Raw genomic sequence first — 18,080 nt, 5'->3', positions numbered from 1 at the left:
CCTGAAATGAGGAGGGGTCCTCCAAGCTTCCCGCTTACCTAGCGTTTTGGTTTGGGTGTTCACTCTTAGGTTTGCTGTTGGGCAACAGATGCTTCTGTTCCTGAAGTGTAGGGAGGAGGGCGGGGTGCGGGATCATTGTCCCGAGTTTTCTTCTTAGTTTTGTGTTTTAATATGTTTCTTAGTTTGTGTTAATTAGCACTCATGCATCACCTTGCCTTCCACCTGACGCAACAGATAGACCAGATCTCCCCCTTCCGGCCTGTAGCTCCATTGGCACTTCACATACCATGTTCGACATGCCATTAGTAAATGCCCCCCTGCGTATCAGGTCTTGGAACGTTAATGGGGTCCTGGACTGCCTTAAACGCATGGCCGTCCTTAAGTACACGCAGAGCATAGGGGTGGACATCTAATTCCTCCAGGAAACCCACCTGTTGGGTAATCACTGTCCCTTTCTGGCGCGTTATGGATTTGACAGAGTGTGACACTCTGGGTTTACTAGGGGTTCCCGGGGGGTGGCAATCCTAGTAAGACGCTCCCTTCCTCTGATGACCGGTCACACGACCCTTGACGCTCAGGGCACTCTTGTGGCAGTTAGTGGCACGATCAATGGCAACCCGCGTAACCTGGTGTCCCTTTATTCACCCCCCCCCCCACCCCCCCCTCGGTGCGGACAATGAGTTTGGCTAAATCTGTTGAGCTCTTGGCATCATTGCCCCCCGGCCCTACATTCCTTGGGGGCAACTTCAATGCGGTCTCATCAACGGACCTCAACACGACAGGCCCCCCATCCCCAAGTAGAGTCGCGCAGGCCAAGCAGCTGCGGTCATGGTCCGCCTCTCTTGGTCTGTGCGACCCCTTGCGACTGTGGCTTTCCCACGTGAGACAGTTTACACACACCTCGGCGGCCCACCATACCCAGGCACATGGACGCCATCTTCATTCCGTCGACGGACTGTCTTCTGATTCAAGAAATCTCGCTTCTTCCGCGAGGTATCTACGACCACGCGCCGGTGCGGATTCGCGCAGGGCCCCCTTCCGCCTCTGCCCGACAAACATGGAGGCTGAACGCTTGGTTTCTTCAGGACAAAGACTTTAGGAAGGCGGTGGGGGTGGAGCTCAGGCAGTACTTTCCCTCCAACGAGGACTCAGTGTCCTCTCTGGACACCCTGTGGGAGGCGGGTAAGGCCACGATCAGGGAGGGGGGGGGGTCGCTAAGGGCCGCCTCAGGCTCCAGCGCCAAGCCCAGCTGGAGCAGATTATCTCACGGGAGGCACAGGCCCTGTGCCTCGAACGAGCTGCGACCCGATCCTCGGACGGCTCCAACACGCGACTTCTGGCCCGGCTTCGGATGGAGATTAAACCGCTGTCGCTGGATGCGGCGAGACTCCTTTGGCGCTCTTCTGTGGCCAGAGTATATGGATGGGGCGACAAGAACGGCGTACTCCTTCACCGTCTGGCAACGTATCCCAGAGCGAATCGTATAAACCCCGAGATAGTGATGCCGGACGGGTCGCCGTGCCCCATTGGAGATGGCGCAGGCATTTGCTGCCTACTACCGCAGGCTCTACGAGGCCCGGGCCCCGGCCCTCTCCCTGGCGGACCTGATGGACAGTGAGAGCGGCTGCCTCCCGCAGCTTGATGCCACTGTCCAAACCGCCCTGGACCGTCCCATTTCCCGTGAGGAAATTGGAGATGCTATCGCTCTCGTCTCTTCTGACAAAACTCCGGGACCTGACGGTCTCCCCCAGGAAAATTATGCTCATTACCGGGATGTTCTCATCCCTCATTTAGAAGCGTTGTTCCACGAGGCCGTGGAGAAGGGTGCCTTTCCCCAAGAAACGGATATCGCCACCGTTGTGGTCATCCCGAAATCCCAGCCCCCTTCGCCGCAGTGCACGGACTACCGCCCCATCTCCCTCATCAATACGGAAATCAAACTGTTCGCCACCCTCCTTGCCCAACGACTCAGGCCCCATCTGTCCACTTTGGCCCACCCCGACCAATGTGGGTTTATGCCTTCCCGTGGCACCCGACACGGTCTCCGAAGACTGCATTCCGCCTTGGCTCACCGCCACCTCCTCACTCCTTACCTTGCGCTACTCCTGGTGGACTTAGATTCTGTGGACTGGGGCTTCCTTCAAGATGTGCGAGGCGATGGGACTAGGTCCCCGCTTTGGGGCTTCCTTCAAGATGTTCGAGGCGATGGGACTTGGTCCCCGCTTTCGGGCCATGGTCAAGGTCCTGTATGCCCTCCCGCTGGCTCGCGTCCTAGTAAACGGGGTCCTGTCGGAGCCCTTCCCGGTCCACAGGGGAACGAGGCAGGGTTGCCCCCCCCCCCCCCCCGCTTTTTGCTTTAGTGATGGAGCCTCTGGCGTCCTGGATGCGGTACTGTGACCGGATGCGGGGATGGGAATAGCCCAACGTCGAGCCAGACAAAATCGCTCTTTACGCGGATGACGTTCTCATCTACCTGGCAGATCCTGCCCAGTTGGGTCCCCATTGTCTTCGTATCCTGCGATCCTTTGAACAGGCCTCCGGCCTTCGTTTGAACCCCAATAAGTCGGTCCTGGTCCCCTCATCCGCGCCGAGTCAGGGCCTAGGGCCAGTCCCTCTGCCTCCCAGTCCTCGGAACCTATACACTACAGTGCTGCAACCCTCCACAGTCTCAGGACACCCAACAACAACTGTAGTCGACACAGCTATCAAGCTGACACCCTGCCGCCTACCTGTCCTAAATGCCACTACTCCTTCAAATCCAAATTAATCACGGAACCGCTACACGACTTCCGTATGTTCTTATTGAACTGCCGCTCTCTCCCCAAACACACGGCTGAAATCGCGCTTCTAATAGAGGAACACACACCAGACATTCTGTTCCTAACAGAAACCTGGTTATCCCCTGAGGCCGATCCAGCGGTCATAGAAGCTCTCCCACCAGGCTTCCAAATCTCCCGCCAAGACCGACTTAAAGGGATTGGAGGAGGCGTGGTGATAATTCATAAAGAACAACTCCACTGCCGAGTGGTTTCCGAAACCATTACGGACTGTGAAAGTCTTACTTTCAACATTGAATTATCACCCAACAGTTGCCTTTCCGGCACTCTTATCTACCGCCCTCCCGGCCCTCCGAAGCAGTTCCATGTCAGTCTACCATTTAGCGTGGCTGAACGTCTTATTATCACATCCAATTTCATCCTGCTAGGTGACTTTAATTTTCATTTCGAGTCATCTTCAGACCACATAGCCTTGACCTTAGCAGAGGATCTAGCAGCTCTGCAACTCTCCCAACGGGTCACCTCTGCCACCCACGTGAAGGGCCATTTGCTAGACCCGGTCTTCAGCAACTGCCCTGGCCTTCTTACCAGTCCACCTATTCTCCTGCCCTGGACGGATCATTTCCTGATTCCCATTAACTGGACTGCGCTGAAAACCCCTGAACCAACACCTACCACTAGACTCACGAGAGCTTGGTCCCACCTAGCAGTTGACAAGTGGACCAGCAAACTTGCTGAGAATCCACCTATGATTAATGACAACCCCGTCCTAGCTAACCAGGCCTATATCAACTGGATCACTCACTCAATCTCTTGATATCGTTCTGCCCAAAAAGAAAATCACGCTTAAACGTTCCCACAAAACTGCCGCGTGGTATACGGAGACTCTTAGAGACAAGAAACGACTCTGCAGGAAATCGGAAAGACGTTGGCGATCTGACTATTCTATAGACAATAAAACCCTCTATCAAGAAGCCATCAGTGAATATAAAACACTGATAAAAGCGGCACAAGCCTCATACTTCTCCACGAAAATCCTGCTTGCTAAATCTAAACCCAAGGAAATTTTCCAAATCATTAAAAAACTAACTAAACAGCCCCCTAGCCTGCAGGCGGACAAGTCCACTACCCATTGCAATAATATTGTTGAATTTTTTCATCAGAAAATAAGCTCTATCTACTCTGCCTTTCCCCTGAAAAACCCTACCCCTTCAACCCCCTCTCTCCATCCTGCTCCCCCCCCCATGCCCCCCCCCCCCAGTAAACAGCCACCCGCGTTGACTCACTTCCTCCCTCTGGATCTCGCCACTCTTGAACCCTTAGCACGAAAGTAAAATCCGGATCCCCTGATGACCCTGCCCCACCAGACATAATAATGGCAGCTTCGCAGACCACCCTACCTATTATTAGGGAGGTCTTAAATGCCTCCATCTTTTCTGGCACGGTCCCGACCGGATGGAAGCAGGCTATGGTCAGAGCCTTATTAAAAAAGCCTAATTTGGACTCTACCAATCTGAGCAACTTTCGCCCCATTTCCCTGCTCCCATGGGCAAGCAAGATCCTGGAGAAATATATAAATCTACAACTTATAAACTTCCTGGAAGATCACCACCTATTGGACCCCACCCAGACGGGCTTTAGACCAAAACATGGGACCGAGACCGCCCTCCTCATGGTCACCGAGGAAGCCAGAAAAATCCTGGATCAAGGAGGATCAGTGGCAGTGATCCACCTTGATCTCAGCGCGGCCTTTGACACGGTCAGCCATGACATTCTGCTGCACCGCATATCCCAGGCCGGGATTAAGGATAAAGCCTGGTCTTGGTTCCAGTCCTTCTTAGAGGATAGATCTTTTCGTGTGTTCGAAGGAGAGTCTGTGTCCACCAGCAGACCTTTGAAGTGCGGAGTCCCCCAGGGCTCCTCTGAGCCCTGCACTCTTCAATCTGTACATGAGGCCACTGGCTGATGTCGTCCGCCCATTTGGGATCAAGATCATCTCCTATGCGGACAACACGCAGCTGGTGGTCTCTATGACGCAGGCAGCTAATCCACCTGCTCGGGGCGGGCTCAGAGAGTGCCTGGAGGAAGTGAAGACCTGGATGTCCCTATCGTGCTTAAAATTGAATGGGGACAAAACTGAGCTGATGCTTCTAGGCCCCTCGGATCTTAGTCTCCCCGCCTCCCTGTGGCCACCTAGTTTGGGATCCCCCCCAACTCCCAAAAACAGTATCAAGAGTCTCGGAGTCTGGCTGGACAGATCTCTGTCCTTTAATGTACAATCCACAAAACTCTCAGCCACTTGTTTTGGCATCATGAGGATGTTAAAGAAAATTCTCCCTCTCCTCCCCCTGGAAGCTAAACAAGCAGCCGTACAAGGTCTAATTCAGTCACGCCTTGATTTTAATAACGCACTTTATCTTGGTGCTCCTGATTCCACTCTGAGAAGGCTTCAGACAGTCCAGAAATGCGCAGCACGCATCTTACTCGACCTTCCCCGCAGACAGTCAGTGAGGTCCGGACTGGTATCCCTTCACTGGCTACCGGTGCGCCAGAGAGTAATGTTTAAAGCTATGTGCATAGCTCACCAGGCTTTCTGGAACACTGGCCCCAGGATTACGCGGGACCTAATTACCCACTACACGCCCAGCAGAAGCCTACGCTCTAGTCAGACTTTCCTTGCATTGGCCCCCAGAATTAAAAGAGCCAGATCCGGAGGTAGAACATTCTCCCATAATGCTGCCAGAGCCTGGAACGGCCTCCCGTTGCATCTCAGAGCCAACTCCAATCTTACGGCCTTCCGCAAACAGCTAAAAACCTTTTTATTTCATCCAGTCTAATTTACCCCCTTTCTCTCCCCTCCTGGGCTTCTGTGCGGGTCATTGGTATTCTCAGCGCTTGGACGCCTCCGGGCAGCAATTCGCGCTCTACAAATGTACATCCAATCCAATCCTTGCACCTCTCTCGGGAATGCTTTGACTGGCAGTCCAACATACCTCTGCGCCGTCAATCATTTAAATACCTGGGTATTTGGGTGACCCTACTGCCCGAACTCAGCTGGGCCCTCAATGTCACTCCACTGGTAAAGCGAGCCAAGGCGGATCTCCAGCGGTGGCAGTCATTACCCCTCAACCCTATGGGGGGGATGGCTCTCTTCAAAATGATGGTGCTCCCCCGCTTCCTTTACATGCTTCAGAATGTCCCTATGTGTCTTCCCAGGGCCTGGTTCCGTATGCTGGATGGCTTCATCACCAAGTTCCTATGGGGGAAAAGTAGGTCCAGATTGGCGCTCGGTACCTGCAGGATCCCTTAGTTTGACGGGGGTTTGGGGATGACTCACCTCTACTACTTGGCCACCCGACTGGTTTAATGGGGGGGATGGTGCAACCCGGCCTACATGCTTGAGCTGGGGGAACTGGGCCTTGACAGACTACACTCCTCCCTCTACGGAACCTCGTTTCCATCCCGTATTCCGGAGGTGACACGTTCGGTGCTGTTGGTCTGGCGAGCCACACTGAGGCACATCGGCTGGACACGCACACTGACCCGCTGTACGCTCGTGTGGCGCGGGACCTGGCTCAGGGAGGTGTCCGGGCTTCGCGGCTTTGAGGCATGGGACCACATAGGCATTTCACAGCTGGGGGATGATTTGGAGGGGGGGGGGGGGGGGAGGGAATCACATGCGTTCCTTTGAGGATCTCCAGGCCCGGTATTCGCTGCACCCCTCACAATTCTTTCGTTACCTCCAGCTGAGGCATGCCCTCCACTCACACCTGGCGACGGGCACACGATTGAGATTGACTGACCATAGCCCACCGGAAGCACAGATTATGTTCGGGGACCTGGGGAAGGGTGGCATTTCCCGTATTTCTCGCACACTGATTAACAACACCCCGGGCGGGCGCAATTGGAGGGCTGGGTAGGCCCCTTGGAGGAAGAGGACTGGCGGGATGCCCTTATGGCCCCTAGAATGGTCACCGCCTCTGCTCGGCTGCGCTTGGTGCAACTTTACTATCTACACGCTGCATATCTCACCCCTGTACGTCTTCACTGCGCGGGGCTTCGTCCGTCCTCAGCCTGTACCAGGTGCGGCCATGATCCCGCAGACTTCCTGCACATGGTGTGGGCCTGCCCCCTCCTAGCAGGATTTTGGGAGGGCATTGAGGTTGAGCTTTCGGTGGTTCTGGGGTGGGAGGTCCCGCATGACCCTAAGCACACGATCCTGGGCATTACGGATGGATTGGATGGGTCACGAAACGACAAACTGTTCTTTAATACGGCCATGGTGTTTGCTAAGAGAGACATTGCGGCCTTGTGGAAGTGTCCTGACCATCCCACCGTGGGACGTTGGCAGAGTGGGGTGCACTGTTGTGCCACGCAAGAGAAGGTTATGTACGCAGCACGTGGCTGCCCCAAGAGATACCGTATAATTTGGGGGAAGTGGCTGGGGGGTGGTCTAACCATGAGGGGCTTGATTGGTTCCATTGTTTCTTTGTCTCATATCTGTATGCTGGGGAGGGGGGACTGACTGTCATTCTCGATCGTTGACTTATGGTGTGCTATGGCTGGTGCATGTCCTTTGTAAAATGAATAAACTTGTTTATCAAAAAAAATAAAAAAATCTAGAAGTGTTGACCTGTACCAGCTACAGACTCCATTCAAAGACTTATTTTTATATTTATTAAAAACTTCAAACTAATGGTGAAGGCAGATTTTATTAAATATATTGGAAGTGTAACTTAAACATTACCTTCACCATTACTGAAGTCACTGGTGGCAAATTCTTATTAGCTCTTCAGCAACTGTCTCACCTGTACTTGGCCTTAATTGGGTGTAAAAAACACGTGTGAAATTTGCCCCCAAAAGCAGAGACAATGGCCTAAGAGTGGGGAGGCATTTTCTTACCCTGACACGAAGACCAGTTGGAGTGGGCCAAGGAACTTAATTTACTCGACAGGGCCTGCTCTTTAAGAAGTAAACATTTGGCCCCATTCTCGGGCTGGTACCAAAGACAGTGGGGAGGGAAGCTACCACCAAAACTAGTTTTGAGTGGCCACAGAGGAAGTTATAGTTCATTACCCTGGCCACACCTCTTGGTGGGCTCAAAGACTTCACACAAGGGGAGTAGGGTTTCCCCACCTTGGATTGGAGTGCGAGGACACTGTAGTTTTGTTTGCAGTAAGGCAAACAGAAATTGCTGAAAAAGTGCTAGGGTTACCCCTGGAACCTTTACCCAACTAGCTAGTAGCAGACATACATGTGGCACCCCCAAGGTACCATTCTACGAACACTAACTGGACCAGTGGAAGATCACAGGAAAACTAGACCTGCAGTCTTGGACCTTATGGTGGGGGCCCAGAAGAACTGTCAGAGCTGTATCTTGTACCCCGGACAAAGGTGGGTCCCAAGGGACAGTTGGCTTGGCAGCTACAGGGACACAACAAGCTGCAACAGACCTTTTTCCTGAAGTATCTAGCGACTACTGCACCTGAATGCCACTTTGCTGTTGACCTCTGCCTGGGGTTCCACTGTCGATCCAGCCTAGAGGGTGCCCCTCACTAGTGGGGTTCAGGCTCTTCTTTTCCTCTTAGTTTGCGGATTCCCCCACAGCCTCATAGCCTTGCCGTCCTGGCAGCTCTGCACTCCACACCACTTGAGTCACCTGGGACTCATTCAGTTGAGATGTGTGAGCTTGAACATTAGCAGAAGCCCCTTTAATGGAGTTGCAGGCACCCACTCTACCAGCAGTGATGTAATCCTCTGCTCAGCTACCAAAAAAAAAAAAGTCCCTTCTCCTTAAGCGCCAAACTGCTTTCAATCATCTGGCAGGGATGGGCAGGTTCTGAGGAATCACATCTGGTAGGGCCACCTACAAGACTCGGATCAAGAAGTCTCTATTCCCTCTTTGCTGTATGTGCTAGGGAACTTTGGGCCAGTGTTTGAGTTTTCTGCTTTGACTTTAAACTCCAAGATACTAAAGTTAACCCTAGACCAGGATATAGTATAAACAATACAGAGACCACCCCCCCACCTGCCTTGTCCCTCTTACGTGGATGTCCAGCTCACCTCAAGCAACAAGGACGGAGAATATGAAGTAATCTGAGCATCTCTGGAGAGGACAGAACTACCTCAAACAAAACTAATGTTGTGCTGTGTTTACTTTTCTTGCTTCAGGTCTTGTCCATTGTTTTTCCCCATAATATAAGTATATATATTTTATTTTACATTTTTTTCTCCAGGAATTTTACCAAAATTAAATAAAACAACAAAAAAACACCCACAAACTATTCCCTTTCGTGAGGGGAGAGTTTATACAACATAGGAGGAAACTGGGAGCCATACAAACTACAACAGCCTGACTCCCCCCTAGGTCCCTAGTTTAAAAAGGTTCTGTGGTTGGTAGTTTTGAGCGGGGGAAGAGGATGTAACCTTTCGGCTAGAGCGGTCGACCTCGAAGCTGGGGAACCGGGTACGAGTCTCAGCAACGACGCTCAGCATCCTGTCATTCCGGCCCAATCACTTAATCTCCCTGTGGCTAACAAAAATGAATGTGTCCATCTGGAACGAAACTGGTTCTCATGTAAAGCGCTCCGATACCGGATATCTTCGGGTCTAGTTCGCGCTATATAAAACTCTTAAATAAATAAATAACATAGCCAACCCTCTATATGGTTTACTTCCTGCTGTCAAGCCAATATCCACAATAAAATGACTTTTTGGGGGGAAACAAGTCTCCAAATCACCTAGCATTATGGATGATCCAGAATAGCACGAATGTCCCCTGTCCCTAAACTCAAAATTTGTGGATACATTTAAGGAATCCATGGCCTTTTTCGACCCCAATTTGTATTCCTTAGTTCTATCATCATCTAGTGATGCGTGGTTCAGACACACTGAAAAACATCACTGTAAGCCATGGCTTCATTGTTGTATTTGAGTATCACAGATTCCTGAACAATCTGCAAACACTATCTCCCCCTCACTTCATATATAATGAAAAGAGAACATCAGAGTAGAAACCACAGCAATAAAACATCCATGTTCCTTTGTGTGTGCAGGTCTGAATTAGTAACGCTATCTAAATGCAGAAGAAACATGTGGTTTAGGTATTAACGGCACTGAGAAAGTTAATGAAGAATACTTACATGCCGATTTGTCACTAGGAACAAATCTAATTTCAGTTATTGGTTCAACATCATCATCACTGTCACTCTCATCTTCATTATCTCCCATATCATTTTCTTTAGGTTCATCATCTGCATGTAAAACACAATATTTTATATATTTTATTCCTCAAAATCTAGTAGTGTTGTAAATGACTGGATGGAGATTGGGGTGAGTAATTAGGAATCTAGAACAGGGTTAATTACAACATGTAGTTTAATCTCAGATAAAGCAGCAATTAAAGTTACCAATAGTTACCACAAGCAATATATGTTATAAAGTTTTATATAGCATTATATAGCGCTCGTATACCCCAAGGCGTCTTGGCGCTGCAGTGTGTGAGGGTGATCAGGCTAGATATAATATGGCCTCTGGATTAAAAGAGCCACGTTTTCAATGGTTTTCTAAAAAGTAAAAGGGTCTGGGAGTTTAGTTCAAAAGGAAGGGAGTTCCATAATTTAGCAGTACGAATTACAAAGCCTCTACCACCCCAATGGGCGAGTCTGTATTTTGGCACCTCAATATTTTTCAAACCCGACTAAAGTAAGGGTCTAGAAGTTATGTACCAGCGAAAGGACCGTTTAAGGGCAACTGGTCCAATGTGTAGTGCCTTAAAGGCGGTGCACAAGGCCTTAATGCAATCCTTTTCCTCACAGGCAGCAAGTGCAGTTGGTTTAGTGTCATGGTGGCTAAATGAAATTTGGGGCGACTGAAAATGAAACCGGCTGCAGCATTTTGTAGGGTCTGAAGTTTAGATACCATTTTTTGTTGTGGGCCGATATATACGCTACTGGGAAAGATTCAAAGTTAGAGGAAAATTTCTATAGCGTGAAGTATTGTTCCCCAAGTACAGAGAGAGCTTGAATTCTGCTTCCTAGCTCATGCAGGCAGTTGGTTCAAATGGCATGATTGAGCATGTCAAACGCCCCTGACAGATCCAAGAGTATCAAAGCTGCTTGAGTATGTGGGAGCTGGGGTTAGAACTATGTAAAATACTGTTAACATACTATGCCAATTGTCCCTATATTATGACTGCTTTTCACAGAGAACAATGCCATTGATGTGATATAACGGTTTACAGGAAACGTTGTCATGCAATGCCAATAAATTTTTTTTTTTTTTTTTTAAAGTGTATCTAAGCTGCATTGTCTCCTTTATCGATGATGGATCTGACGCTCTCTGCAGCTATTATGAGAGCGGATTCCATGCTAAGCTGACCCCGAAAGCCCAACTGGGACAGGTTTAGCTGATTGTTCTCATTTATGAAAGCAGATAGTTGCCGATCAAGGGATTTATCTAATATTTTAGCTGGCAGGGACAGGTGTAATATGGGCCGATAGTTCATAAGGTCGGTTGCCAGAAGATGGCCTTTTTTTATTTTTATTTTTATTATAAGTGGAAGCATTGCTGCGACGGGGGCGTGGCTAAGCACGCGATGGAAGCGGACGCGCCCGGGTAGAGCTCCCGATCGAGCCCTCCTGCCCCGGGCCGCTTCTCCGCTGCAACAATCCTAAACGCTGCGGATTTGGCCGGCGGGCCCTCCACGGAGCCTTCTCCGCCACCTGGCCGAGTTTGCGGCGAATCGGCGGTGGAACACCGCGCCGGCCCTGCGGACGAGGCCGCGACCGCTCTGCAGGACGCGCGGCCGCGGCTCGCGACTACGCGAGACCGGGGCGCTGCCCTGTCCCTTAGGCCCGAGGCTGCCATCTGAGGAGGAGCTACCGCGACGCCGGGCGGCGGCCTACAACTGCGGCGGGGGCGGCCTGGCGACGGGGGGGCCGTGCTTGGACCCGCCTGGGGGACCCCCCTGTAGCGCCACGGAAAAGACAGTGACGGACAACGACACCCCCCTGAGACCGCGTGACCGCACCACTGGCGACGGGTGGGCCTGCGCCTGAACCCCAACGGCGACTACCTGCACAGCACAGGTAGCTGCAGCGTCCTACGAAGACTGGAGGTGCCATAGGGGAGCAGCGGCGGCAGCCCCCCGGATCTGGGGAAACACGCACGGACCTGCCTCCCCGCGCCACACTCTGCCGGGACACGGGACGCACTGAGACGGTTCTCCTCTTGGTGACCCTGGTGCTTCAGCAACACGACGCGCCAACACACGCTGCCGCCGCCCGCGGAGCCCTGGAACCGCTGTGGGAGCGCCGACCTGGGCCTCCTTGGCGCACACACACACAACGCGACCCCTGCGCCACGCGCTACGGTGCGGGCCGACGCGGGAAGAAGGACTCAGGGGTGCCCTGCGGACTGGAAGAGGGACACAGAGCTGACCCGGCTGCGACTGAGCCCCCCACTGGCTGAGCCCCTACACACGTGGCGAAGGCGACACGGCCTGGCTGGCCGAGGCGGTGAGACACGGCGAGGTGGGCCGCTCCCATTCCGCTGGAGCAGGGCATCAACGGAGCAACACCCCCCTACCCCACGACGACGGGGGGGACGTCTTCCGCACGCCGCTGGCTCCATGCCTAGAGGGGCGCGAACCCGCTCCGGAGTCGACGGCGGAGAGGAGGCGCCACGAGCCAACGAGGCCCGCGATGGATACGGACCATGTGACGGCGAAACTAGACAGTGTCCTGGCGGCCATGGAGAGGATGGAGGAATCGCTGCAGCAGACGCGCACCTCCCTGGAGACCCGCATAGACAGTGTGGCAATTGACCTGACGCACCTCAGAGCCGACCATAAAAAGCTGCAAACGCGCACCACCGCGCTGGAAGACGCCATGGCAGAGGTCGAGCCGGCGACGAAACGGGCCGAAGCCGGAGTGAGCGACCTTCTACACCGGGTGGAACTACTGGAGGGAAGGGCTGAGGATGCGGAAGGCCGGGCACGAAGGAACAACATCCGCCTGGTGGGCATCCCGGAGCGATGGGAAGGGGCGAATCCTGTCCGCAAGGTCGAGGACTGGCTACGAGACCTATTACCGGACAACACGCTCTCCCCGCACTTCGTGGTGGAAAGGGCCCATCGCGTCCCCGCGAAACCGCCACCTCCGGGCTCTAACCCTCGGCCGTTTCTCCTCCGAGTCCTCAACTACAGGGACCGCGATGCCATCCTGCGAGGGGCCAGAAACCTAGGGGACATTACCATTGACAACGCGACGGTGATGTTTTTCCCGGACTACACGGCGCGAGTACAGCGGCAAAGACACTCTTTCCTGCCTATCAAACGACGGCTGCGCGAAGCGGCCCTCCAGTACTCGCTGCTCTTCCCAGCCAAACTGCGAGTGGTGGCGCACGACAAAACCCATTTCTTCACGAGCCCCGAAGACGCGGAGGCCTGGCTTGATGGCGGAATGCCAGCCGCGCCACGACGGACGACGGGAACAGGCGCGATGGAAAGACCGAGGGGACCAAGACGACGACGCCACCGCGGGTCGCCCACGCCGCCGCCAACCGGCGGGACACCGAGTCACTCCCCGCCAGCGGACCTTGTTCATCAGGAGCAGCGGGACGCCCTGCGCAGGGTGGCAGAGATTAGCAACTCTCCGGCGTCGTCGGCTCGGCCGGACGCCAGCCCGACGGCCCACTCAACGGACGACGAGGCAATTTACGGCATCCCGGACACACAGGACTCTGGAGGACCCCCGGAGGTCACACCGCAAACGGCGGACCTCTTCGGCTGAGGTGCCCCGGAACTGGGCTGCCACCTGACGTACATCGCCAGCCTCCCGAACCCCTGCGGGATGACCCCTTACGGAACTGAACCTGCTGGAAGAGCCCAGGCACCTATGCTGACGGCGCTGCGGGGGGGCCCGCTCGTGGGGCCGGACACTGTAAGTACAATTTCTACTTATGGCCGCACGGCCTACGCGCACCTGATTTACAACCACGCAGAGACGCCTTTTAGTGCCACATGCTCGGCTTGCTGCTGCTGGGGGGTCGTGGGGGGGGAACGTGCCCGCGCCCTCCCCCCTTCCCCCCCCCCCTCTCCGTGGGCATTCCAGCCCCCCGCTGACCTGATGGCCGGGCGCGCAACTGCTACGGCCTTGAACTATGGCCGTCGGACGCCCGCCGGCCGGCAGCAGCATGTACACAACGCCTGGGAAGCATGCGAGGCGCTTCCGAACCTGCATTGCTTCCGTTGTTGTTCAGAAGATACTTTACCCACCCCCCGAGACTGTCTAGTTCGTAAGCTCGCTTGAGTGTTTGGACGGCGACCTGTTGTGCAGCCGACCTTTTGGTATTCTACAAGTTCTCATCTCTCTTTATTTAGTTGCCATGTTTCGACTTTCTATGCACCCTTTCTTCCCTCTCCCCTCACCCTGTTGGAGATCACGACACTGCATGCACATCACTAGCTTTAGCTGCGCGGCGGATGCGGGCTGCTGGCCCCGGGGGGCCCTTGAGATGGGGAGATGCGCTCTTGGGGGCGGAGGGAGTCCCCACACACAGGACAGTAATGGCTAGTACCCAAATATGCACCTGGAATGTCAGGGGGATGCACACACCGGCTAGGCGCTACCATATTTATTCGTACCTAAAGCGGCACAGGATTAACGTAGCGCTGCTCCAGGAGACGCATCTGAATGGCGCTGAGGTGAGGGCACTACACCGTAGATGGCGGGGACAACTCTACGCCACGGAATACTCCTCATTCGCGCGCGGAACACTGATATGGATCCGCCCGGGGACCCCGTGGGAGGCCACAGACACTGCGATAGACAGCGAGGGCAGATACACGGCCGCGCGAGGCAGGCTAGATGGTCATCCTATCACACTGATATCCCTCTACTCTCCAAACATCGAACAAGCAGGCTTCCTGGCGCGGCTATCAACGACTATGGCGCCCTGGCATGACACTTCGTGGATTATAGGGGGCGATTATAATTGCACCTTAGACACCACGCTGGATCGCTCCTTCCCGCCCCCCGCGAACGCCCCTACCAGGGGAGCCACGAGGGCGTTGCTGGAGTGGGCTGCGCAATGGGGCTTACACGATGTCTGGCGACAGCGCAATCCGGGGACGCGGTCGTACTCCTATTACTCTGGCGCTCACGACTTATACGTCCGCCTAGACCGCTTCATGGTATCCACAGACCTCCTACCTCATGTGACGGACGCGCAATACATGGGCCGCACACACTCAGACCACAATCCACACTTCATGTCCGTAGCCTGGGCCCACCCACACCCCCCTGTCCCCACATGGCGCCTGCAGCCAGCGCTGCTACTAGATGCGGCTTTTCGCGCTGCCCTACTCGAGCGTACCGCGCAGTACTTTGAGGACAACACTGGCACAGCATCTGACTCGAGGGTGGAGTGGGATGCCTTCAAAGCCGTGATACGGGGTCACTGTCTGCGCACCCAGGGGCAGATCAGACACCAACTAGAGGGAGATCTCACTAGGCTGGAAACGAGATTACTTGCGCGGGAGGAGGAGGCGGCGGAGGGAGATGAGGGCCCGCTGCAGGACGCCCGCTCGGAACATGCACGCCTCCTGGAGCGACTTCGCCATGTCAACTATGCGGCACACTCGGCGAGGACTCACCGCCTTGGTGACAGACCAGGCAAGCTTCTAGCGTGGCTGATTTCGCGGGATGCCCGCTCCCAGCCGGTGACGGCTATACTGGGCGAGGGTGGGGAACTGGAGTACACGCAAGCTGGTATCCATGACACTTTTACTGCCCACTATACCGCATTGTACCGCTCCCGACTCGCGGTTCCCTACGCTGCTATTACAGACTATCTCTCCCCTCTGCCGATGCCGCAATTGACTATCGCTCAGCAAGACGAACTCGGCGCTCCACTGGAGGCGGACGAGCTTAGAGAGGCCATCTTTCAGCTCTCCAACGGGAAAACTCCGGGCCCGGACAGGCTACCGGCTGAATTCTACAAGGCTGGCTCGGATATCTTAATCCCGGAGCTCCTGCGCATGTACGCGGCGGCGGCGGAGGGAGCTGCCCTGCCCCCAACATTGAACGAAGCCACGCTGGTCTCTATACTTAAGCCAGACAGGGACGGCACGCGGGTGGGCTCTTACCGCCCATTGGCTCTACTAAACACAGACTATAAGATCCTTGCTTCTGCACTGGCTAGGAGGCTGGCCCCTCACGTACCCACTCTTGTACACCGGGACCAAAATGGGTTCGTCCCAACACGCCATACCTCCCACAACATCCGCAGGCTCTTCCGGGTACAGGAATACGCCACGCGGCAGTGGCCCAGGGCGGGATGCCTGATACTGGACTTGGAGAAAGCCTTTGACTCCGTCGAGTGGCCATATCTAAGGGCAGTCACGGAGAAATACCAACTGGGGGGCGGCTATAACGCCATGATCGCCCTGCTTTACAGCGAGCCGACCGTCCGGGTCCGCACGGGCCGCATCCTCTCGGCCGCCATCCGAGTCCGCAGAGGCACCCGCCAGGGTTGCCCGTTGTCGCCGTTGCTATTTGCACTGGCAATGGAACCCCTGGCTGCGACACTCCGAGCACACGGACTGGAATGGGGGATCCCATTGCCGGACGGCCTACACACGGTGTCCCTATATGCAGATGACCTGCTGCTATACGTCAGAGACATGGCCGCCATCCCTGCTTCCCTCGCCGACTTTTTCCGCACCTTCGAAGCACTGTCGGGCCTGAGGGTTAACTGGGCCAAGTCGGGAGCCTACCCCTTTGGCTCGGAGACACCTGAGTGTGACGTCCGCCTGGGAGGAGACAGGCTGCGGTGGTACCCCACCACCTTCCGCTACCTGGGGATACGGATCTACAGGTCCCCGGCGGACGTCCTAGATGGGAATCTCCTCAGAGCAATCACGTCCGTGCGCACGCAGGTTAGCTACTGGAACACCCTGCCCCTCAGCGTGCCTAGCAGGGTAGCACTGACCAAAATGATAGTGCTGCCCCGCCTCTTGTACTACTTTGCAAACCTACCCTTGTATGTGCCCGTCAGAATATTCCGCGACCTGGAGGCATTGCTGCGCACCCTCATCTGGAACAAGGGGAGACCGCGGGTAGCACTGGCCAAACTGTACATGCCTGCTGACTCGGGGGGGACTAGCGGTCCCCAATATGGAGCTATATTATCTAGCAGCGCAGATGCAATGGGTGGCGGGGTGGCTGAGCGGCAAGCAACTAGAAGACACTGCTTCGCACGCGAATGCTTGGACGCGGACGCAAGTCCACGCGCTGTTCCATCCGCTGACTCGTGCGCCCTGCCCCACCCAGATTTATCTGGCGGTAGCGCGCAGGTGCTTCCAGAGGTGCCTTCGCCTCACGCGCGCGACCACACCGTACGCTCCGGAGTTACCATTACTGGGCATGCCTAGCCCGACGGGACCCCTCACGGAGGCCCATTTGGCGGGGTGGGAACAGGCAGGTGTAGATACGCTGGGTGACCTGTATGAAGACGGCGACTTGCTGACGTTTGCCACCCTGACGGACGGCACGGCGCTCCCGGCAGGACAGTTTCTCCTGCATGCCTCCCTCATGCAGACGCTCTCGGCCTTTTGGGGCGACATGACGACGGAGCTACCGACGCATACCTTCATCCAATATCTGCATATTATGGGCAATGGCGCACATGTCATACACTGGCTAGTGCAGGCACTCCTCGCACACTCACGACTGACCACCTCGACATTAAGGGAACGCTGGGCGACGGACAGGGGCAGAGACTGGACAGATAAAGAATGGGCGATGATACTGGCCGGCCCGGTTAACGTTCCACGCAACCCCCGCTTCAAGCTCATACAATATTACATATTGCAGCGAGCGTATCTCACTCCGGAGAAGATCAATAAATATTTCCTGCGGACGGATGCCGCCTGCCCACGGTGCTCGTCACCAGGAGCGGACCTTTTGCATATGCTCTGGCACTGTGCGGACGTGCAGACGTATTGGAGCGACGTGCTGTCACTGATCGAGCGCGGCGCGGATGGACGTCTGCCACGCACGTGGGAAGCGTGTATCTTGGGCCTGTACAAGCGCACAAAAGCGAATAGAGTACAGGCGCGCTTTTGGGACATGGGGCTTGTTACAGCCAAACGCTTGCTCACCAAGCACTGGAAGGCGACGGCCCCTCCGCACATCAGGCACTGGAGGGCATCCTTCGTCAACTGGGCGCAGGCGGAAAGTGCAGTGCTCCTCCGTGAGGAAACTGCGGGACTCAGGCAGTACCCCATCGCTCACCTTT

At 54.9% G+C, this 18,080-nt stretch overlaps 1 protein-coding gene across 1 annotated transcript in view; it reads right to left on the bottom strand.

The window, feature by feature from the left end:
* CLNS1A (chloride nucleotide-sensitive channel 1A) overlaps positions 1-18,080 on the bottom strand; it is a 211,316-nt gene that overhangs the window by 148,943 nt on the left and 44,293 nt on the right. Inside the window, exon 3 of the mRNA XM_085623254.1 lies at positions 9,920-10,030. Within this exon, the coding sequence (XP_085479380.1) occupies positions 9,920-10,030 (111 nt within the window). The remainder of the gene's footprint in view (positions 1-9,919; positions 10,031-18,080) is intronic.

The sequence above is a fragment of the Triturus cristatus genome, chromosome 8, assembly GCF_964204655.1.
Source record: "Triturus cristatus chromosome 8, aTriCri1.1, whole genome shotgun sequence".
NCBI lineage: Eukaryota > Metazoa > Chordata > Amphibia > Caudata > Salamandridae > Triturus > Triturus cristatus.
This window is presented reverse-complemented; position numbering and strand designations above follow the sequence as displayed.